This window comes from Myodes glareolus, chromosome 19, assembly GCF_982192425.1.
Source record: "Myodes glareolus chromosome 19, mMyoGla1.1, whole genome shotgun sequence".
In the NCBI taxonomy this organism is placed as follows: Eukaryota; Metazoa; Chordata; class Mammalia; order Rodentia; family Cricetidae; genus Myodes; species Myodes glareolus.
The window spans coordinates 27,018,019-27,043,327 of NC_142044.1; the positions used below are offsets into that span (position 1 = coordinate 27,018,019).

The 25,309-nt window shown below is 40.2% G+C and overlaps 1 protein-coding gene across 4 annotated transcripts in view; it reads right to left on the reverse strand.

Annotated features, from left to right (window-relative positions):
- Positions 1-25,309, reverse strand: part of Asap1 (ArfGAP with SH3 domain, ankyrin repeat and PH domain 1) — a 308,124-nt gene that overhangs the window by 116,086 nt on the left and 166,729 nt on the right. For all 4 annotated transcript variants that reach the window (XM_087898828.1, XM_087898826.1, XM_087898829.1 and 1 more), the window contains exon 4: positions 23,889-23,961. In XM_087898828.1, coding sequence (XP_087754954.1) covers positions 23,889-23,961 — 73 coding nt within the window. The remainder of the gene's footprint in view (positions 1-23,888; positions 23,962-25,309) is intronic.

Below are 25,309 nucleotides of genomic sequence, written 5' to 3' on the forward strand. Positions count from 1 at the left end.
ACCTCATCACATTGGGAAGCCTCTCCCTGTCTCTGGGACTTTATTATTTTCTATCTATGCTTACTGCTTTGAGATCTCAAGCCTTACCACTTTAAGTGATTTCTCAAAGTTTTAAACCCAGAGCCCACCCCTAAAACATAAACTTACATATCTAAGTAGTTATCTGATACATCCGCTTGGATGCTCAATCAACACGCTACAGCGGCGACTTGAGTCTTCTTCCCCAAGCCTTTTATCTCATTTAGTCACTGGCAAACAGCATTAGTGAAGCTGTAATGCAAAATCTGCCAAGTCATACTTGATTGTTCTTTCTCACACCCTGTACCTCAGAGTGACCAAAGAAAGCCACTTACCACTGAGTATACCAAGATACAACCCAACTTCCCATCACCCCATGCTAATAACCTACCCAGTATCCTCTTTCCTTCTGGTCTCTTGGTTGCTGCTCTTGTTTGTTACTTAAGCAGCATCCTGCATGGCCCCATTAGATCACAGAGTAGATGTTAACTCCTATCACACACATAACCACTCAGGAGGTATCCCAGGCTCGTGATCTTTACAGGCATCTGGAAACGAGCACAGTACCTCCCATACCATAGAGCGAATGTGTGGCAGCTGGCTTAACTGACAACTGTGTTGAACGCGATATTCCTTTCAAGTGCAAGCTTTAAAAAATATTCCAGTTTAGGTCAGGTCTCCATCTCTCTATTCTTCAGTTTTGGCATACAAAGAATCTGCCACAGCAATGCCTACTATATACACTAGGTGAATTGGTGACAAGTATCCATTAGAATTCTAAGTCTTCCTTTAGTTAGAAGAAACCTTCCCTGGCCTGTAATTCCGCGTAGCTTTTCACATTATCTGTATACCTCTTTCCATATGAGGCATGGATTGCCTCTGGTCACCTCTGTATCCCTACTCAACAGACAACACTGTAGATTTCCCAAGGAGCTTAGGCTGAATTTCAGTTTGGCTTAGTAAGAATTTTTTAAGTCCTCTGAAATTTCTTAGGTTGTTTATCCCCAGTTACTCTACTGAAATGAAATGCTTAACTTTCAAATACTCCTCAATAACTGTACAGGAGCAATGGACATTCATGAAACAGAACACTGGCCTGGGGAATAATGGACAAGAAGCATTACTGTCAACCAGTGAGACCAGATGAAGGCTCCAAAGCCTTTTGCTCATCTCAGCATTAAAAATTCATGATGCCCGCAGTGGCTGTAAGCATTTCTGGCTGAGATATTAAGGAAAGATAAAACACAGCTCTGGTTACTCCTTGGAAAAATAAGGTCACATCAGCTCAACAACAGACTGTGTATGTCTTCCCCGAAGCCAAGCTTTCTGCCTGGGCCACAGAAGCCCACTGACCACTGAGAATCCCACCTAACACTTCTTTCTGGGAAACAGAGGAAACAATGAGGTTCACCTCAACCCTCCCAGGGGAGAAGACACCTCAGTGCTAAGTAGCAAACACTGGCACACCAGCATTCTGCCTGTTTACTTGGAATAGTATTATGTCGCAAATGAAATGCACACAAATGTGTAGGTTAGCAGAGTATCTGCTACTCACTACCCAGATTCATAAAGACATTATTACGAATTGGTTCTGGAACTCCTTCCTGGGCATCCCACACAACTGCAATCTCTTCTCTTCCTCCCTTGACATCTATTACCCTGAAATAGAATTTCATGCAGAGGTTAGGAAGAATTATGAGAAGCCTGGCAGATCAGTGATGATGACTCACTGCAAAATCAGGCAGACTAAGCAGAGAGAGGTCATGGAAGGGAGGCATTGATTTGTGTTGAGAATGTTCTCTGGCCTAACTCTCTCTATATATAATATCTTATTTTCCTCATCACCAGATCTCTGCAAAGATGTGATAGACGAGAGGCAGAAAGACTGGATAAATAAGCATAGTCTAGGTCATATGCATGCATCAATTTGAGTGTGCTTCCAAACAGTGATATGTCATATATATATAATATTCTGTGATAGACACAGATATTAAAACATAGGGTACAGTAAGTCGAATTTTGGGATGATAACACTAATGGTGGGAGCAGCATAAGCATAAGGTGTGCCAGTCATTGTTATCTCAGAGCCGTATGTAGGATCTAACAGCCCAGGACCTGACTCATGTATTTTAAGCACATTTTAGTATATTGCATTATGAATTCTACTGGGAACAATTTATTGAAAGCATTCCCCCAGGCCTCTCCCTCACCTCACAAAATACCCCTACCTCTATACAAAACTAAGAATTCTCTGGGAAATTCTCTTTCAGTGTGTAACAAGAATGAGAGGCAATGGCACTGCTCTGGTGGAGCAGAGGCAGGGGGAGGCCATAGTAGAGAACAGTCAGCCATTTGAAAGGAGGAGGAAATAAAGGTTTTAAGGAAGACCATTACAGAAATAGGTTTGTAACTAAAGAGAGGGACTAAAGGCACAGAAAATGCCCTCATCACTCCAAGAGATAAGATCTGTACTGGGAGACTTAGAAATAGCAAGCACTACAAGGGGCAAGAGCCTTGGACTTCTAAGACAGTGAATCATGGGAAGGAACAGGGAGAATATAGAGACTATTTTGGAGAGGTTCACAATTAATATGGGGTGGTGCATACATTCACAGAGCTCATGCTAAGTAATTTCTTCCCCAGTTGAGCTGACTCTCCAACAATCCTGTTTGCAGGTCCCAATCACTGAATGTAGCTCAGAGAAAAAGCTCGACCCAGCTCCACTGCAAAACCTGAAGTGGGAAAAAATTTTATTCAATGCCCAACAATTCAGTTCTTTCGTCAAGCGGCCCTCTCTAAGCCTTACCTGTAAAATGGAGGCATCAATGGCATTTACCTCACAGGGTTAAGATATCTTAGGACAAATGGTTTGCATAGAAGCACAGAAAGAAAGTGACAATGATACCACTGCTGCCCACCCTGCTCACTGCAGTGCAACTGGACGCATGGCATAGGTACCGAAATCACTCTGAAATCAGGAAACTAAAAGCTCATCCCTGAGACTTGAGAGTGTGTTTGGGATGTGCTCCAGGTTCTATCCCTAATGCACACCTTAAGAATTTCATCAGTAATTCACAAACAACAGTGATAACTAAGCATGCCTTTCTCTGATGGCTGTTTACTTGTGGGAGAACTTATCATACACTCAGACTGGTGTGCCAACCTAACTTTTGGCAACTGCCATTTATCAAGCACTGAGTACGTACTGGGATCCACCACAGTAAATATCCTAAGACCCATACAATATTCCTTCAAGGCATTATTTTTATTTATGTGCACATGTGTCTGCCTGTGCACCTGCGTGGGCATCACATGTGTGCAGTATCCACGGAGGTCAGAACAGGGTGTTAGATCCCCGAGACTGGAGTTACAAGAGGGTATTAATGCCCAAGTTGAATTCTGGGAAACAGACTCCGGTCCTCTTAACTTCTGAGCCATTTCTCCAGACATAAAGGCATTGTTTCATAGGTAAGTGGAACTGAGGGTTGAAGCCAGGCTTAGAGACCAGCTACATTTGATTTCAAATCACACCTTTCTCTGCTGACCCAACTCAATTAAGATTATCCTATATGCCAAAACACTGTGTTAACGCCAACTCAGAATCTACTACAAGAAAAGTTTGGGGTCAGTGCCAGGAATCCAACAGACTTCTTTGCGCTTTAGAAATACCAACAATGCAATAGCTATAATTAGTTGGAATTAAAGCTTCTGATGAGTGAAGGTTCCAGAACAATGCGAAGGATCCTTTCTATATTAACTCCCAAACTCTCCACAATTACATGCTACTATTTCCACCTTCACTTTAAACATGTCAAAGGGCAGAGAGAGGCAAAGTAAACTTCCCAAGGTCACACAGCTAATGAGAAAGGATGGCAGGGCCAAGCCCTGGTTCCTAAAAGGACCTGAAAACCTGGTATCTTAGTTGTAGTCTTTATTGCCTGATCCTAGGCAGATGACTGTACTCGTGAGCGCCTCAGTTCCCTCATGTATAAAAGCAGGTCCAATAATACTCTCCTGGCCACTGACTGCTAACGTGTCATAATGAATAGGAGCAATCTTTCACAAGAACAGCAGGCTCACAAAAAACCCAACAGCTTCTCTGTGTTTGGTGAGTGTTAAGACCTTAAGGGAAGTCACCAAAAGCCCATATCTAAGTACAAACCCTAGTGTGACTGAGGTATTATTTGGCAGAGGAGCACAGAGCACTAGGTTGGGGCATAGAGAGAGGGTCTGAATCCCTGCTCTAGTCCTCCCTGGTCATGTAACCTTAGAAAAATCACTTAAGTTTTTAGGGTCTCCAGTTCAGATGTGAAATGGTATGTCTATAAAATACAAGGCAATTTTCTACTATTTATACATTTAAGTCAATGATTCTGACACTGAGTTAAAGTGCCACTGGGTATCAGACATAAGCCTGATGGTATACTTTGGAGAATTCTGGTATATGTAAGGTAGCAGTAAGGTAATAATAACTCGTTGGCATGGTCATTATGGGGAACTGAAGAACGTGTCACAAGCAGTTCCTGGCAAATGAAGTGTTTAAGTACTATCACTCATTCCAAAGTAAGTTTCACTTTTGTGTCTTCTTCTCACCTCTTCTTTCTTCAAAGTCTGGCCCTTCCTTCAGGGTCTTTATCCTCTTCTGTACAAAAAGTCTAAAGTAACTTATCATCTTGTGAGTCAGCGCTTAGGGACTCTGGAGGGAAGAATGGCTATGTGTATGCCCAAATACCACCTACAGAGCCCACCCAAACAACTCTTCCCTGAAGTGCCACCAGTTCCAGGCCTCAGCCTTCCTTGTTCAAACTCAGTATATGTCCACTTTTCCCTTACTTCTCGTAGCTTTACACCATTTATGATGTATCTGATTCCCAGAGTTCAGTCTGGCTACAGTGAGTACTCAATAAAATGCTTACTGTGGATAGTGAACAATGTCCCTTCTCTCAAAAAAGGTACATTTGTCAGGAGTCAGGCACAGGAGCCGCAGTAAAAAGGTACATCAGCTGCTACAGACAGTGTAGTGACAGAAAAAGGGAAAAGGACACACTTTCTTCTGTCTTATACACACCTTACAGCATGAATCAGTGTTAAATCTTAACTGCTTGTTTTGCAAGTTTTAATTCATAAGCAATTATAGAGCTACAAAGATAAAAACTGTAACATCCTCTTCCAATCCAACCTCTTTCTTTTCCCAACACACACACAAACACAGGCACTTTATCGAATGAGAGCTCACCAAGGCCAGCTGGACTGGGACTGAACGAGCTGTGATCAAACCAGATTCTCTGAATGTGGCTGACATGGGGGCTGACTGAGAAGCCATTGACAATGGCACTGGGTCTTGTTTCATCTGCATGTACTGGCTGTTTGGGATCCTAGTCTGTTTGGATGCTCACCTTCCTAGGCCTGGAGGGGGGGGAGGAACTTGAACTTCCCACAGGGCAGGAAACCCTGACTGCTCTTTGGACTGGAGAGGGAGGGGGGGGAGAGGGAGTAGGGGGAATGGGAGGGTATGGGGAGGAGGGGGGGGAGAGGGAGTGGGGGGAATGGGAGGGTATGGGGAGGAGGGGAGGAAGTGGAAAATTTTATAAACAAACAAACAAACAAAAAACCAAAAAAAAGCTGTAACGTCCTCTTCCAATCCAACCTCTTTCTTTTCCCAACACACACACAAACACAGGCACTTTCCTTGTATTCATTTCATTTTTTAAAAAATACCAAATGAGTTATTATACATAGGACACCATGGCTTCCTTTTATCCTACTGAATAAAGACCAGGAAATTCCACATAAGCACAACTTAATAATTATGTCAACTGTGGTGATGTTTCACAGCAAGCTGTGCTGGTTACAGAACAGTCTCTCTACTAAGAATCTTCCAAGTTGTTTGCAGCTTTCCCCCCTGAAACCCAACACTTCAACAACAATTTCCAAACACAAGCTTGTACATGCTGCTGCTGTCTCTGGAAAGATACACACAAACACGGGCTTGCAGGGGATGTGGAAGAGGCTGACTGCAGCAATCACATCTCCAACAGCAATGCCTATATGACAGGGCCTCTTTCTCTGCAAATGTACTAACACCTAGAAGTACTGCCCTCAATTTCTGTACCACAGACATGAAAAATAGAACCACAAAGAGCCCACTTTTCTGTATTTTACTGTCTGTCAACATTTCCGTTTCTTTCCTTTACCTACTTAGTCTAGTTTTGAATTGCTTGTCTTTCTTGCCAGTCTACAAGCAGAATGCCTTATATAGAGGGGAACCATCTTCGTAGCATGTTGCTAACTATGATGTATAACTTCTGATTTTCCTTCCTAATTCCTTCATGATGTAGATTATAAATCCATAAGGTCCTGTGCCTAACACAGTGCAGAAATTCAAAAAAATTCCCATCTTCTTGTCAGAGCTGGCAGTCTGACCTTCCCCAACAGGGGGAGGTGTCCTGTTCTCAGGCCAGAGAGAAAACTCTGCTGAAGCCAGAAGACTCTGCAGAGACAGGCACTGCTGGCAACTCCTTTAGTCTACTGGCATAGCTCACAGCCTTTTGGGCTAAAGACTTTTCAGCAAGGTTGTCTGGGCTTCAGTCATGTGATGAGGGCTAAAGACCTGAGGGTTCCAGAAGGATGAAGCACAGGAGGGTGTGGGGCGCCACATCCCTCTCCACAACTCAACACCAGCACCTTACATCTGGAGCCTTTGTAATGTGCTTTATACGAAGCTTGTAGACATGTTTCCCGGAGTTTGGGAGGTTAAGCAAACTAACAGGGCCTGAGGAAGGGGCTATGATTCACAAATGGTCACTTAAAAGCATGGGTGAAAACCACTCTGGGTTCTGGAATTGTGTCAGAATCCTGAACCAGCCCCACCCAGGAACTGAGGCCTTGTGTGGGAATGTCAGGGCTTAGTTGGATTACAGGTTATCTGCTACAGAATGTTTTGCATTCTTGCTTGTGGGACCTGTGTTGTCAGTCTATGCTTTTCTCTTATAGAGCAAACATTTTCTATTTGTCTTTATTTTGTTTACCTGTCATGCCTGACACCCATGAACACCCTAACAAAGACACACAAACAGACATAAATTTTTTTAAATAATAAAAAGTCTTTAAAAACTTCGAACTGTCAATTAAAAGTATTATATCTGTTTCCAAAGCAGAAGATGGGATCTGAAGAATACTTTTATTCTTCTTAAAGGACTGAACTTGGGGCTGTGTAGGCAACCAATAAACTAAAATTACCAGTTTTCATTAGTTAAAATATGTTCTTAAACATTCTAAAAAAATTACTGTCTTCTTGATACTTAGTCTTCAATAAATGCATTTGTATAGCATGAGAAATAGCAGTCCTCTGTATGAAAACACACTACTTTTAGCCAGGTTTATACAAATCACCGATTTGAGATCTGGTTAACAAACAAAAGCAAAACTTCATGAGATGATAACTAAGCAAATGCTTGATGATAAGCAGTTGTCTAATAAGCAGGTATGTCTAAATAACATTTGAGGCAGGAGATAACACATCATCTATGCACAAGGGTATAAAGGGTAAAAAAGCTTGTATTTGGCCGAGTGGGCACTGATTTAGTCACTCTTCTACTGCTGTGAAGAGAGACACTTAAAGAAGAAAGCATTTAATTGGAGTTTGCTTACACTTTCAGAGATCATAAATAATTTCATTTTATATTTGTCAATGATGAGAATTTTACTTCATATAAAAACGAACACAAAATGCAAGAAGTGGGTCATATGAGAAATTGATGGAAATTCTGTCCTAATATTCCAAGTAAAAATTCAATTAAACAATTTTTAATGAAACATGTCAGTAACTGAAGTAACGGTTCATAAAATCAAACATTCTAAGCGCATAATCCAAAGATACACTAATTTGACATTACATGTTAAGAAATGATAAGAAAATATTCAGAGCTTCTTGTAACTAAACCATTAGATTCTTGCTGTGGGAGTTCCTTCAGCTCCTTCAGCCAATCGCCGCTGAGTTACCAGCCCATTGGGGCGTGGTCTCTCCCTTTAAAAAAAGCAGCGGCTGTCCTCCACTCTCTCTTTGTCTTCCGGCTCCGTTTCCGGCCCCTGGACTCCTTTCCTGTTCGCGCGGAGGGGCTGTTGTCTGGGACGGTAATCTGTAAGTTTTTTCCCCTTTGAATAAATAACCATTCTATTAATCATAATTCCAAACTGGTGTGGGATTGTCTGTGACTTACGCCTTCATCTGGCGCCCCACGTTTGGTTGTAGAACCCCCCCTTCCCCCCCACTCAACTGCTTGCTACCAGCTCGGCTAGTCACGAGACCTCCCTCAGCTGCGGCCTGTGCCCTGTGTGTGGAGCCAGCAGTTCAGTTAAACCCCACGCCTCCCAAGCTCCACAGGCTCGGGACAGTCTCTGCCTGCCTGGTTTGCTCTTTTCTGAGTTGTTTTTAAATTTCCCTTGTAAGTGCGGTGCTTTAGTGGCGTGAATCAGAACGACTCGGTCACGTGGAGGCATACGCGGCTTCTGGGTTGCTCTTTTCTACCCCTGGATTCTGGGTTTCTGGTTCCGTGTATGGAATTGATTTAATTAAACTTTCTTTCTTGAGCAACTTATATTTCCTAGTTTTTAACAAATACTAAGGCAGACACTGAAACAGGACCTGTTTAAGTCACCTTTGCAGTGGTTCTAGTCGCAACTTGGCAACAGCGCTGCCAACTAGACAAGAGGTAATATGGCAGTTTTTGTTTCCAACGCCAATTTTACTGTTTTCTTTATTAATACAATGGATTATGTCATGCAAGGTTTATATGACTATGGGAATATATTAATTTACTTGTTACTAGGTTTCAGTTTTCTTTTCAATATTTTATCATTAAGAAAGATACGATTTTTACGGACTAATATTGAACAACTAGTTGAAAGGATTAAAATTATTGAAAATCAGGGGTTATCTGAACAAGTGGATACTATGATAGACAAAATTGACTCCATGTCCAAGGGTACTAGGAAGTTACCTGAAAGGGTACAGGCTGTTGAATTTGACGTTCAGATGTTACCACAAAGTTTTGATAAGGTAACAGATAGAATGAACCTCCAGAATGGGAACCAAAAAACTGATACCTTAGTGAAATTACTAGAAACACGGGTAGGTCAGGAGATTCAGGATTTAAGGGATACAATGATAAAAAGATTAGAAATGATTGAAGAAACTATTGGAGCTGGTGAACAGAGTAAGAAGGCACAAGGACAGGATACAATGCCACCACCAGCTGTTAGAACTGGCTTACCCAGGGTCCTAACAACATACCCTGTAATTTATTCTGACAAAGGGTTAACTTCCAAAGGCTCAAAGGGAGTTAAAGAAGCTAGATGGACACCAATAGCAATGAATGATTTAAAAGAAATTAAGCAAGCTGTCGTTAACTTTGGCTTGCACTCTGCATTTGTTAAGGAAATGATAAGGACTTGGGCTTCTAATGTCAGAGCTACCCCCCATGATTTCTCTCAGCTAGTGTCTGCAGTTTTAGATGATGGGCCTTCCTTGATGTTTGGAATTTATTTCAGAGAAGAATCCAAACATATGGAACAGCAAGGAAGAGCAAAAGGTGTGGAGGTTTCCCAAGATCAAATTCTTGGTGTAGGAGCATATGCTGATCCACAGGTCCAAGCTCTTTATGATGAAGAAGTGCTGTCCTTATGTCACAAAGCAGCCTTGAATGCTTTGAATAGAATACAAGATCCAGCAAAAAGGGTCGAATCATATACCAGGGTTAGGCAGGGACAGAGAGAACCCTTTACTGACTTTGTGCAAAGATTAATTAAGGCTCTGGACATAGGGGTAACAGACCCAGAAGCTAGACGAATACTTCTTGAATCTCTAGCTTTTGAAAATGCAAATACTGAATGTAAAAAGATAATTGGGCCTTTAAGATCTAGATCAGCACCAATGGAAGAATGGATACAGCATACAATGAATGTTGAGATGTTTAGCTATAACGATGAATCCTGGGTAGGAGAAGCGATTTCCAAAGCTATGAGGAGACATTAAACTACCAGGTGTTTTAATTGTGGTAAATTAGGACATCTGAAAAGGGATTGCAGGCAAAGAAATCCTAGGAATAATATCTCCTCTGGGAATGACAAAAGTAGGAGATCTCAGCCTTCAGGTATATGCAGAAGATGCGGTAAAGGCCGACATTGGTCCAACGAATGCAGGTCAACAACAGACAGACAAGGCAACCCGATACCATCGGGAAACTCCTTGAGGGGCCTCTCGCAGGCCCCCAAGCCAAAAGTGGCCCAGTCATTCCCAGTTACAGTCGAAAATGTGTCTCACCAAGAAAATTAAAAACTCCAATGTCTGCCGTAAAAAGTAATACTGGTCTAAATGATGAATTACATGTGGAGAATGAGTCAAAAAATTCAGGAGGACAGAGTAAACGTATATTTTGGCAAACGTATATTAACGATCAAAGACCAAAGCTAAGAGTCTGTATGAATGGCATTTTTATTGAAGGCTTATTAGACACAGGTGCGGATGTAAGTATAATTACTCCAGAATCCTGGCATCCGAATTGGCCTCTTCATGAGGTAGATGTTCAGTTCCTGGGAATTGGAACCCTATCTCGTGTAAAACAAAGCACAAGATGGGTGGAATGCATAGGGCCTGAAGGGCAAATAGGAAGATTAAGGCCATATATAGCAAATATTGCAATAAATTTATGGGGCCGTGACCTGCTACAGCAATGGAATACCCAGATTAACATTCCTGTAGTTCCAGGAACTCACAATTCTGGGAAGGATATAATGAGGTATTATGGAAAAAGGTCACCAGCCATTCAGGCTGTACAAGAACACACAGCCAATAGCAAACCTTTAGAGGTACCAACAGCCCTACCTTTAAAATGGCTAACTGAGAAGCCAATATGGATCAAGCAGTGGCCTCTAGCTGAAGATAAGTTACAGGCTTTGGAACAGCTGGTACAAGAGCAACTAGATGCTAACCATATTGAAGAATCAACCAGCCCTTGGAATTCTCCTGTGTTTGTTGTAAAAAAGAAATCTGGTAAATGGAGAATGGTGACAGATCTAAGAGCTGTCAACAAGGTAATTCAGCCTATGGGTCCGCTACAATCTGGAATTCCTTTGCCTTCTCTATTACCAAGAGGATGGCCTCTTATAGTTATTGATTTGAAAGATTGTTTTTTCACTATACCTTTGCAAAAAAAGGATAGAGAAAAATTTGCCTTCACAGTGCCTACTTATAATAATTCTCAGCCTACTAGGAGATATCAATGGACTGTCCTCCCACAGGGGATGCTCAATAGTCCCACATTGTGTCAATATTTTGTTAATAAGCCACTGGAAATAATTCGTAAGCAATTTCCCAAGTCCATAATTTATCATTACATGGATGACATTTTATTATCTGATTCAAATAAAGATATTTTGGAAAGTATGTTTGAAGAAGTAAAGAAAGTTTTGCCTAGGTGGGGATTACAAATTGCCCCTGAAAAGATTCAAAGAGGAGATTCTATTAATTACCTAGGCTACAGAATAGGGTTAGAGAAAATTCGAACACAAAAGGCACAAATTAGGAGAGACCGGTTACGGACTCTTAATGACTTCCAAAGATTGTTAGGAGATATTTCCAGTCTACGACCAGCTGTTGGGATAACACCTGATCTAATAGTTCATTTAAACAAAACCTTAGATGGTGATAAGGATTTGAATAGTCCCAGAAAATTGACAGTTGAAGCAGAAAAGGAACTGACAATGATTGAGGAAAAATTACAGGAGGCACATGTGGATAGGGTCAACCCGAATCTTAGTTCCATCCTAGTCATACTGCCTTCCAGAATTTCTCCTACAGGGATTTTAATGCAGAGGGAAGATATTATTTTAGAGTGGATATTTATACCTCATAAACCAAGTAAAAAATTAAAAACTTATGTAGAAAAGGTTTCAGAATTAATTATAAAAGGTAAACTGAGACTTCGTCAACTAGCAGGTATAGACCCAGCAGAAATTATAGTGCCTTTTACTACTGAGGAAATAAGAAAGTTATGGGAAGATAATGAACCATGGCAAAGAGCTTGTGCTAATTTTTTGGGAGAAATTAGCAGCAACTATCCCAAAAGTGATAGACTTAACCTCATAAAGAGAACTTCTTGGATTCTTCCTAGAATTGTACGTGATGCTCCAATAACTGGAGCTCGGACATTTTATACCGATGCAAATAAATCAGGGAAAGCAGGTTATAAATCAGAAGAATTGAGTAAGGTGGAACAAAGCCCTTATAATTCTGTCCAGAAGGCAGAATTATATGCCATTCTTATGGTGCTAAGGGATTTTAAAGAACCTCTTAATATAGTTACAGATTCACAATATGCAGAAAGAGTTATCTTGCATATTGAAACCGCTGAATTCATACCAGATGACACAGAGTTGACTTCATTGTTTATCGAGGTACAGGACATAATTAGGAATAGGCTTTGTCCAATGTACATAACACACATCCGGTCCCATACCGGTCTGCCTGGGCCTCTAGCACAAGGTAACGCTGAAATTGACCAATTATTGATTGGAAGCGTTCTGCAGGCCTCAGAATTTCATAAAAAACATCATGTCAATAGTAAAGGCTTAAAGAAAGAGTTTTCCATTACATGGCAACAAGCTAAGGACATTATAAAGAGATGTCCTACTTGTTCTTTCTATAATCAAACACCATTGCCTGCAGGGAGTAACCCAAAGGGTACTCAAAGGAATGAAATCTGGCAGATGGATGTGTTCCACTTTATGGAATTTGGTAAATTAAAATATGTACACCACACCATAGACACGTATTCAGGTTTTCAATGGGCAACTGCCCTGAGCTCAGAAAAGGCTGATTCGGTAATCACACATTTATTGGAAGTTATGGCCATCATGGGTATACCTGCACAAATAAAGACAGACAATGGTCCAGCATATGTATCTAAGAAAATGAAACGCTTCTTTGCTTATTATAATATAAAACACGTTACAGGTATACCAAATAATCCTACAGGTCAGGCAGTTATAGAAAGATCAAATCGTACTATAAAGGATATGCTAAACAAACAGAAAGGGATGAAAGATACCCCCAGAAATAGATTGCATAATGCTTTATTAACCTTGAATTTTCTTAATGCTAATGAGAAAGGAACAACAGCAGCAGAGAGGCATTGGATAATGGAAAAAACTTCTGAACTAAACCAACCTGTTTATTTCAAAGACGTGCTGACCTCTCAATGGAAGCCAGGAGATGTGCTACGTTGGGGAAGGGGTTTTGCTCTTGTTTCCACAGGAGAAGAAAAATTGTGGATACCATCAAAATTAATAAAGGTTCGATTTGAAGAGGAGAAACCTCTTGGAAAGGAGAAATGACAGCATCTACAATGATGATAACCATACAGGTGGTAAGAAAAGCATATAGAATGGGGGCAGGGTTCTGTTCTTATCTCCACAGGAAAACACTGATCTTTGAAAAGTTCAAGGGACCCTGGATATTTGAATACTGACAGATGGAAAATAACGGCCCAATAGGGACTATCAAGAAAACTGAATAGGTTCTGTAAGTACCATATACTAAATCATATTTCTAAATTTATAGAGCTGGTTTTAGAGTTGAACTCTGGCTCAGTCCCTCTCTAATTCCAAGCCTGTTGTTTAAAGAAAAACCCAGAGTTTCTGGAGTTTCTGTCTCATGTCAAGAGCCATGATATGGGACAGAAAGAAATATGAGTTTAGAAAACATCTTTACTTTTCTTCATATCTATCATACCTTCATTAAATATATCTATCATGTCTCTCATTGAATATAGGTATTCATGTATATGTCTATATAATTAATGTTTAAGTTTTCCACAATGAACAATGAGTTTTTCCTACAGTGACATTTGAAGTTTCCAGGAAGAAGATGGGGCCCCATAACAACAACTCCACCTGGTTGATATGACGTCATGATACTGATAGCGCTACTACAAGACCTGTTTTGGGTACCAGCTGCACAAGACGGTTCCAACGTGCTGAAATGGTGCACATCTTGTACAACATTCTGGCCAGACCTCCACAAAATACTCAGAGACTATTTGCAATTTTAAAAGACATTGATCTTGAAATTTAACCATCATTTTACTTTCACAGGATCCCCCAGAAAGAACGTCGCCCCCATGACAGCTGGAAGTAATTCTAGAGAACGACGTCCCCTCTCCCAATAAAGTTTGTCCTTGGGTTTAGGGACATCATTTAGGGGTTGGTTATAATTAGTATACGGTTGAGGGTTGGGGGAGGAATTTTATAAGCACAGGAATCTTAAAAAAAAAAAAAAAAAAAAGGAGGGATAATTGGATTATGGGATAAATAGATTTGTACTTGTGAGTTATTGCTTTTAGACAAACATATTGGTATCGATTCTTATATATTGATACAAAGTTAAATTATGTTGACTATTTTATGCATGCATGCTTCATGCTTCTACCTCTGTTTAAAACATTTTTATGTATTTGTATATATATATTGTATTGATATATGTATATTTACCATATTGCATTGTACACTTCTACCGCTGATTAAGATACTTATATATTGTTTATGTATTGATATATATTTACCATATTGCAATGTATACTTGCACATTGTTTATATTTGGAGGTCTCATTGTCCTCATTTATTGCACACTTGTTTATTATCTCAGTCTTTAAGTTAGATAGATATTGAGAATTATATAGATCAACAGTCATCTAAGTTTGTCATTTATAATTAGACTAATCAGGTTCTTTAGATATATAGAGATTATATTCAGTATAGATAGATAATCTTCAACCTCTTCAAAGAGCTGTAGAAAATGGCCTTTAATCTAATTCAGAGTTCTATGGTAGGGAGACACAATCACTCCTGGCAACACTGATCTATGCCCGAGAGAATGTTGAGCACCAAAGACACTCCACCTGGAGCCTTTCTTCTTGGCAGAACTGGCCTTTGGGTAAAAAAATGCTCATACCTCAACTACTGACAGAGTTACAGAATATCCGTAAATGGATAAAACAAGACTGTCATATCCTGCCAAGACAGGGTAAGATAGTTTTGAAGTTTCTTGCTTTGAAAATGGTATGTCAGTTACATCAGGCCTTAGCCAAAGTTGGTTGCTTCAACGCTGCAAATGTGACTTTGGGTGTTTGTCCAGGTAGCCAGTTGTCTCTGCGATTTGGTACATGTTCTGGAAGTTGTTTGATTGCACTTCCTAATTACTCAGATAACATTATTTCCCTTCTCAGATCTTCGATGGGATTGAAGATTATATAAATGTAGTTACTTTCCTTTCATGACTTGGCCAAGTTATTTGTTATACAAGACTTAAGCTAGTTAGAATAGGATATTTGTATTTATTGTATATAATTTCGTAGGTTTGTACTTATTGTATATAATTGCGTAGTAGGCTTAGAACTCTCTTACTTAAACAAAAGGGGGAGATGCTGTGGGAGTTCCTTCAGCTCCTTCAGCCAATCGCCGCTGAGTTACCAGCCCATTGGGGCGTGGTCTCTCCCTTTAAAAAAAGCAGCGGCTGTCCTCCACTCTCTCTTTGTCTTCCGGCTCCGTTTCCGGCCCCTGGACTCCTTTCCTGTTCGCGCGGAGGGGCTGTTGTCTGGGACGGTAATCTGTAAGTTTTTTCCCCTTTGAATAAATAACCATTCTATTAATCATAATTCCAAACTGGTGTGGGATTGTCTGTGACTTACGCCTTCAGATTCTGTATGTACAATGAAAGATACAGTAGTTTGACTCTGAGCTAGAGCATGTCAGGTAGTATCTGGTGGTGCTGCTTGGCATGACAGCAGTATCCACACAAAAGAGCTCATTTGTGTGTTCAGAACTTGGGCTACAGTGAAGCCATGCAATGCAAAACAGATGAGAAGAATGGGACACCCTGGACTCCTCACATGCTTGATCTTGAATTAATTTTTGGTGTTGCACATTAAAGACCATTTTGCCATTGCCAAATTGTTCACAATCGCAACATGGGATGTCTCAAGCCAGTTTAGGAAGCCAGGCATAAGCTAGGACCTGGTTTAAGCACACACTCTCCAGATGTGGCACATTGCAAAGTATTTTTGAATATACAGCCCTGTCAGTAAAACATGAATAAGCATATACTTCCAATCAATGCTGGTTTACTTAACATATGTGATACTTTACCTGGTTCAAAATGTCTGTGAAAGGGGTAGGATTTCAGCAAGTTCCAGGAACAACACAACCCAGATCTGGATTCCCCGTGTAGAGTGCAATGCCCTGTTTATTCACTACAGTTAAGAGCAAGATCTTCACAGGAAATAGAATCATAGTTCACAGAGATAAACACGTCAAAAAGTGTGGTCAAAGAGCAACTTAGAATGAGAAGCCAGGTGCAGGAAGGCCTAGAATCTTGTCCAGTAGGAACTGTTCAAGGCTGAAAGGTTGTCTGTAAAGATAATTACACAGGGTCTGGAAAGTTAGCTTAGAGGTTAAGACCACTGACTGTTCTTCCAGAGGACCTAGGTTCAATTCCCAGCACCTACATGGCAGCTCACATCCTCTTCTAACCTATTCTAGTACCTGGCAAGCATGTGGCAAACACACACATTCAAGAAAAATATTCATACATAACAATAAGAAATTCCGTTATTATTCAAATACTTAAAAAAACAGAAATGTTCAATTTTCTAAACATAGAACAACTGATTTTGTAGTCTTGTAATATTTTTCCTTTCCAATCTTATTATTAAAATCTTAATCCATTTATGTTTATGCCTGTTAAGATCATAATTAAAATTAGCATTATATGACATAGACAAACACTAAGATTAACTGCCAATTTTATTTCCGAAAGACTTTACATTATATCTGCAAATCTGAACAAAGTGTTTGGAAAAGCATATAAAATAAAGTCGCTTGCTTTCTATCCACTGAAAAGTTTAGTATTTTACCTTTAAAACCTTAGATTTCTGTGTAACCTATCTCAAAACAGACAAAATAAAAAATTGGAGAGCACCAGATGCTAATCTTATCTAAAAAGAGCACACCATTTGTTTCCTAAAACTACTAGCAATTCTAATAGAAAGGAAACAGGAGGAAAAGAAAATAGGAAGGTAACGAGAAATCAAATGTTTTCTCTCCTGCAGTGGAGATGGTTTCCAACAGCCTAGCTGTACTTCAGAGGAAAACTTTGTTGCTTACATTTGTCACCAAATTACACACAACTTTTTCCATGAAGAAGGATTTAAAGCCCCCCCCCTTTCAGACTATCAATGTTACTTATTCTAGTGGGCACTGTCTTGTGAGCAAGCTAACATTTGTTCTAAATTTATCTTGACAAAAATTTTTAAGAAAACCACCATACAATGATAACTAATAAAAACCACATTTTAGTAGTTAGAGATATGTGTCAGCCAGTAAAGTCCCTGCCTAGCATGTCCAAAGCCATGGATTAGAGTCACAACACTGAAACAGGCAGGTGTGGTGCTGTATGTCCAGTCCCAGCACTTGGGAGGTAGAACTACACAGATCAGAAGTTAAACATTATCCTTAACTACACAGGGAATTTGAGGTTATCCTGGGATATATGAGACCCTATCTCAAAATACAACAAAATAAAATAAAAATAAGACAAACATCTCAATTTGAGATCTAGTAATATAAATATCCTGGGTCTTTACTCCAAGGGACAAGGATACGCAAGTACATTAAGGTCACAACAGAGCCTGCTAAAAACAGATTAATGTACCCAATGCAGATGGTAGAACAATAAATCCATTTAGTCTACGCACTGATTCTTCCACTTTATAAAAACACAGCAGATACCTCTTTTCTGAAGAGCCATACCTGACATACATACATGTGCATTACCACATGTTCAGCAAAGCTACCATAACTAACCCTGTTTCTCCTCCACTGAAGGACTTGTGGTCGAGTTAGCCAGGGTGGCAGGGCAAGGAGATTGGATAGCATCTAGCTGTTAGTTTATGCTACTGATGGGGGGGGGTATCTATCCATGAGGTTAGTTGAGTGGGTAGTTTCTTCTCCAAATCAAGCAATCAGAACAGGGCAGGTGAAAACTAGCACCCAGGTGAACTAGCCTTGAAATCACAGGGTGTTACTTCACCATTTCGTTCATAAGAAAGCGACTTCTAAGTCTGGGTCATATTTAGGAAGGGGGAATTATGTTATATCCTTGTAAAGATGAAAAAAAAGCCAGAGTTGTAAAATATTTTAAACCCTTTTCAATACTTAGGTAACTGCCAGTTATTTTAAACAAATTACCAAAAATAAAGTGAGTGTGTGTGTGGTGGGGAGAGACAGGAGCTGCAAGGACTAAAGGACAATATGTCTCATAGATTAATTAACTAAGGCTTTAAACTAAGCAACACAGGAAAACAGAAATGCTCAATCTCCTGAAAGAGCCAGAGGTCGTGCTGGCTGTATAGCCCAGAAAGCCAACATTTCAAAACGGCATGCCTTTTTTTTTCTTTTGCTACGGCTGAATCAGGAAAACCTCTCTTAAAGGAGCTGCAGCATGCTGTCAGTGAGCAAAGCCCATTGGGGGAAAAATGCAGCTAAACTTTGTTTTTTAGTGTCTAGAATTCCTATGCAAGTCCTCTCAGGTTTTAAGTGGATTTCAGTTGACAACATGGGTGCCAATTTGTAGGAGGAGAGGCCACTTGTTGGTTCCTGGCGGTTTAGTCCCGAAATAATCACACAGAAACTATATTATTTAAATCACTGCTTGGCCCATTAACTCTAGCTTCTTATTAGCTAACTATTACATCTTAATTTAACCCATCTCCTTTAATCTGTGTATTGCTATGTGGCTGTGGCTTTCTAGTACAGCGTCTGTCTCCAGTGGGGGTGCATGGCTTCTCTCTTGACTCCACCCTTCTTATTCACAGCATATAGCTTAGCTTTCCTGCCTAGTTCTGTTCTTCCCTGCCATAGGCTCAAAGCAGTTCTTTATTTATTAACCAATAAAAGTAACACATAGACAGAAGGACCTCCCATACCATTTCTGTCACTTAATTATTGTGAAAAACAAAAAAAAAAATCATGAAAATACATAGTGAAAGAGATAGCAAGGTTCAGCTTCTTGTGGTTTTTCAGGATGAGGTCAAAAGTATTTGGATAGGGGCAGTCTGGATTGTACTTCTAATGAATCATGGAAAGATATACACCACTGCTTTCCTCATTTAACTCTATTTCTAAAGATTAAATGTCACCTCTAAAGAATTACATGTCACTATGCTGCCCATATAGTCTGATGAAAAACCCACTCCTATCTTGGCTTGTGATTACAAAAACACTACTGGGTCCCAGCAGCCTGTGAGGAGCCCCAAGCAATCTGAGTTTATCTCCACACTTTCAACCACAAGTACAATTTCAGTGTGATCCCCATCACAGAACCACAAAGTCAACCCACAGGTCACACTGTCCACAGTTTATATTTGAATGATTCACTCACTAATATTCACAGTAAGTGAGTATTTTCAGGTAGATTTCCAAAGAGGAACCCATACAGTCAACATAAAACAAGCATTTTATTATATACTTATTAAGTATTGTCACATAGCAGGTAAAAGACAATGAAAACAGCATGTATAATGAACAAAGCTGGGGCTGCTAGATTCTCATCTTATTATTAGGTATGATACTCTGGGTAAGGTATCAGTTTCATAATCTGAAACATGGGCATGAAAACACTTATGTAATAGGCTTGCTTGTTTAGTCTAAAGTACAGCATCAATGCGCCCCAAACACCATGTTCTCTGAGAGGCATCCCCTGATAGAGGCACACCCTGTCACCCTACTTAAGATCTCCTGAATCTCTTTCTGTGCTTCCCTTTACAGCACTTCCTGCTTCCTTATCAAAATTACTTTCCAGATTGATGCAAATTGCCAACGAACCACAAAATTAACAAAGACAGAGTCTCTCTGACTTGTCCTGTATATTTAACACTCAGAACAGTAGCATATGATGGTCATTCAATCAATAACTGTTGAGTTGATAATCATGCCAACAAGAGGCACAACACAGAGACGAAATTTGTCCTTATGAGGGACAATGACCCATGTAAGGAGTTCAGAGGCCAGTTACCAGGTTTAGCTGCAAGTCTGATACACATAGCCAATTTGTTTCTCTGTAAATCCCAGTATAGGCACTTGCTCTAGAACAGTCTGGGTGTGTGGGTATAAGACATCAGCCCCATTTGTGTTTGCTAGATTTTCAGGTGAATTTAATGAACAGGTCTTGGATGGGGTTAAAGATTGTAGTTATCTTCCTCTTACGATTTAGCCATTTCCAATGCAAGACTGAGACTCCTTAGGATAGAATGGCTTTTTTTTTCTTTCTGATCTTTTTCTTTTAAAACTTTTTTTTCCGATTATTAATCGATAGCAATTCAGTATTGATCACTTATCGATCGCTATTAGCGCCAAAGGGACTCGAACCCGGGTCCTCTGGCACAAGGGTGTTAGGCGCTCTTAGTCGCTGAGCCACCACTCAAGCTGCTGGATATAATGTTTAGTAAAGCATTTAGCATGTTCCTTGCTTAATATTGTTTATGCTGGTTGTAATCCTAATTTTAAACTTGATATCTGTTCCTAGTGTATATAGTTTTGCATTGTGTTTGGAACTCTCTTATTTAGACAAGACAGGGAGATGATGGGGAACCTCTTTCATCCAATTACCTTTAAGAGGCTGGACTAGGTTAGTGTGCAACCTTTTGATTATCCAGAGAAAACCAATGGCCTGCCCAGGGCTTACTCTTTCTCTGGTTTCTGCGATACACAGCTGAGGTTGGACTTCTCGTTCCTGTTCCATGAATTTGCCCCTTATAATAAAAAATTATAAATAAAATCGTTTGGAGTTAGCTTGGGATTCTTTGACTTGCATCTCACCCCCATTTTTCAGTAACAACCCAGGGAGAGACTTATGGGGCTAACGTGAGGGTGCTGCTCAGTAGGTACAATTAGTGACCACACACACACACACACACACACACACACACACACTCTTCTACAGCATGGAAGTCCGGGAGAACTTCCTGTGTTCAGAGAGAAAGTCTAGGTTCACTCTGCCAAATGTGTTACCTTAGTCATGTGTGGCTACCGAGTCTGAGGAATGAAAGTTTAAATCTCGTTTGATGTCAATTAATTTAAAAACCACAGGTGAGGAGGCTATTCTAATGGACAGTATCAGGGAAAAAGCAGGCAACGCAGCTCCTACCTTGGGGTCCACAAGGGGAAATACATTCTGAAGGAGGAGAAGGCACTCGAGGTGTGCCACCCTTCACTGCTTCCCTTTACTAGCTCAAGGACCCATTTCTTCCAGTCATTCTAAGGCAGCTGTGACCAAGGAAACCTGTTAGGGGGTAAAACATAAAGTGCATCGCCCACAGAAAAGAGCTCCTGAGAGCTGCTGCAGGACAGTGCATTCTTCCCCAGGAAGAGGGAAGAGACTCAGAGGCCCAGCAGGATAGGTGTGGCAGTTCCTCCTGGCTCAGGGGCAGTGTCTCGGCTGACAGCTGCCCTCTCCACTCCCAGGCTACTGTACTTAGGCTCTACCACTTTAACTGCCGTGTTCCCACCTGTAACCTGTAAAGTATCAACTATGTGGCAGGTACTGTACAGGTTACCTCAAACTTTCCATAGAATATCCTATATATTAAATGTTATCTTCACACTTTATAATGACCCAGTAGAGCCATATAATGTAGTTGAACTTAACAAGTGTGGCAAGCCACACTATTTTTCTTCTCTTTGAAAATATTACATAGATGTTCTTCATTTATGGACGTGTTATTCTTCCTTTATGAATTACATTCACTTTGTTTTTCCAAATCCCAATAAAGGTTCCTGAGCATCTCCTTTTATATACATTTTACGTATAGTTTCTTTTTACCTCACAGCATGAAAACTAAGGTACCTTCTGAGAAATCATCAGAGTAGGCTGAACCATATAACTACCACTCATGTGAAAGGCCAAAAAAAAAAAAAAAAAAAAAAAATCAACCCCGGGAAAGCACTCCTGTGGTTTCTCTAGTTGTTTTTTTTTTGTTTGTTTTTTTTTTTTTTTTGCTTTCTTTCTCAAAGGGCTGCTATCTACAAAACACTCACCATACGTCAGGAGTATATCAGAATGAAGACAAAAACGGAAGCTGTCAATTAGGTTGCTCATTTAGGTAAAAACCTAAAAAAGCATATAATCACTCCAGACTGAGACAGCTATGATGGATGATCTTGGCTGTTACATCTAGAGTCAACTAAAACCCAGGCAGCAGGGAACATCTATAAGGATTTTCTTGATGAGATCACTTGAGTTGAGAAGAACCACCTATGTCTGGCCATATATGCTGGTGGCAGGCCATATAAAAGAACATGGAAGTGGATGCTTTTGCTTTTTGCCTGCTTGCCTTCAGTCTCACTGGCAGGTTCATCTTCCCTATTGCTGAGGTACTCCTTCACTGATGTAAGAACCTACTTCTGTATTCCAATGTGGACTGATGACCAGCAGAGACATCCAATTTCATGGACTGAACAACTATGAGACTCTTGGCATTTCCGTCAAGAGATAGCCATTGTTGAGCTAGCCAATCCACAAACTGTACGCCACTTAAATAAATCCCCTTTAATATAAATACATTTTCATTCATCCTATCAGTTTTGTTGTTTAAAAAAACCCGACTTATAAAACAGTCATTATTTATCTTCCTTCGATAAATATCTCAGCATTTTCTTGAATACAGAGAAGCTAGGTAATGGTAAAAAGCATGATGGCAATGTTCTATGATGTTCTAAGGTGTGGGGAGGAGGCTCAGAAGAACAAGACCATCCAGCTTCCCCTCAGGAAAGCGATTCTGAGCTCTGACGGTGGGTGGGTAAGGCAGCCAGTGAAGGGTCAGGTTTTGCCTTGTTCACACTCTTTTCAGCTCTACAACTGTATAGTAACAAAATTTAAAAAGAGCAGTGCATTTACTGAACTTCCACAGTACAGTACATGGATCAGGAGCACTAAGTCCCCTCAATAGCTCTTTAATGCCACCACCACATTTACAAATGAGAAAAATAGAGGTTTGAGATAGTTGAGTAAACAGTCCAGGGCAGTTTTGTTTACAATCCAGCCTCAAAGTGTGTTCTTTCTGTCACAGTCAGCCATCTTCCCCTCCCAGGTTCTCTGTGAGGGTATACACAACAGATGTCTTAGAGAAGTGGCCACCTACAAGTGAGTTGGGGCTGCAAAAATGGTATCACGGTGAATAACAGACTACCACTTCTGGTTCCCATTATTGTAATTGATTTGGATTGTTCTTATTCAATGACAAAATGCTGTGTAGTCACCAAACTGGCAAAAGTCACTGAACCAATGCTAAACATTAGTTACTTAGTTCTCTGTCATCATTGGTTGAGAGAGAGAGAGAGAGAGAACTGTGAGGTAAGAATTTAACGTTTCTTCCTTGACTCTCCTGCAGGCTCCATGGTCAGTACGGATGGTCAATGTGTACTTAACATGTACAGGCACATTCAAGAAGGAAGCGACTTCTTGTTTAAATGAAGTCACTGGATCAAAGGCTGACCAACCACACAGAGATCAAGTGACAATCATCAGCTACCACTGTACTGAATTCTTAAAAGGATCATATCAACTTCAACTACAGAAACAAAAACAGGTTTTGGCTGAGAGTAGAGACAGTAGAAAAAAGGGACAAAAGTTCAATTCTCAGCCTCCTTATGTTTTCATCTGTTCAGATCTTTTGTTAATATCTTATGTTACATGTTAATACATGTAACAGAGACAATTCTGAACATTATTTTTAAGTCATGGGATCTGATTTAGTACTTACCTTGACCAGAATTATATATTGCTTTTACAGATTTCTTCACTTTCTGTAGGGCTGTTCTATCTTGGTCTAGAGCCTAAAAGAGAAAGACAGAGAGAAAGGATGTTGGAAACTTTTTGGTACATTAAAAAAAAAATCCACCTGCAAACTCATTTCTTCTGTTGAGCACCAAAGCACACTTACAAGAAACCAGCTGTGTCTAGCTCTGAATACATGGAGTTTCTGAGGGTCACTACATAAGGCTCACTGTTGGGTGAAATGGGCACTCTGGTAGCCTGTCAGTACCCACGGAAAGAAAATATAGGGAACCTTAAGAACTGCTTTCTTCTCTCCTAAGTTTATAGCCTGCTGAGGGAGAAAAGCTTGCTTAAGACACAAGGACACAAACACTCAGGGAATGAAATATATTTAACATCCAGTGTAAATGTACCTAGAAAAAAATCAGTGAAGTATTATAAGCAGGAATGAGACCTTTTCATAGTTTTTTTTAAAATTGACTATTTCTTTAATAAAAAAATCCTGTCTATTAAAAGCAAACATGATACTGATTGATTAAACACAAATGTCCCTGCCACAGCTTCCCCAGTCCTAAACAACGGGAATGTATCACCACACCCAGCCACTGGCTGATGCTTTTAGTCCATGTAGTTCAATGGTTCAATCATCTTTTTCTCTTCGGCTTATGTTCTTTAGACAGCAATGGTTAATCAAGTGGGTGGGCACCTTGTCCGAGAACCAGGTTCTTCCTAGGATTTCTGGGCTTGGGAAAAGAGATCACAATAGCCAGTCCCTTTCCACTGAAGTCAGTCTGGTAACACCTCAGGTTCTTTTCTCTAGAACAGTTTTGTTTTTAAATGTTATTTTTAACAATTTACTTTGTATGTATAATTGTCAAGTTACAGAACCCAAAAGTACTCAAGTCACATTTCACACTGATGTGAACTGATTCCCCAATGCACGGTTTTCCTGTTAGCAGCCTAAAGAGGACCAGAGCTTTCTGAATGCACATCTCCATTACTCCCACTGCGCCCATCATGGATGCTCTACAATTTACGCCACATCAACATCTCACTAGTGCTTCTGAAGAGCAAGGTTTGAAGGGAAACAGCATGTGGACTACAAAGTTAGAAACGGTTTCAGGAAACACCATATCCCTCCATCCTGTCATAATTTCAAGAAAGGAGACAAGATCTGATCTGAGTTCACCCAGAAGTTCAACTCTAGGGGACTTCTCAGAAATTAATTCATGGAGTATAACGCCTGTGTTTACTTGGAGTTAATAACACCAATGAATAAAGCACATGGAAGATTTCAAACTACTGTATGAGATACCATGCAGTTTCTTATGTGGGGTGTGTAGAAGGGGGAGGCAATGTCTCAGAATTCATCTAGATGCTTTTCCAACTCATCCATGAACACAAAGA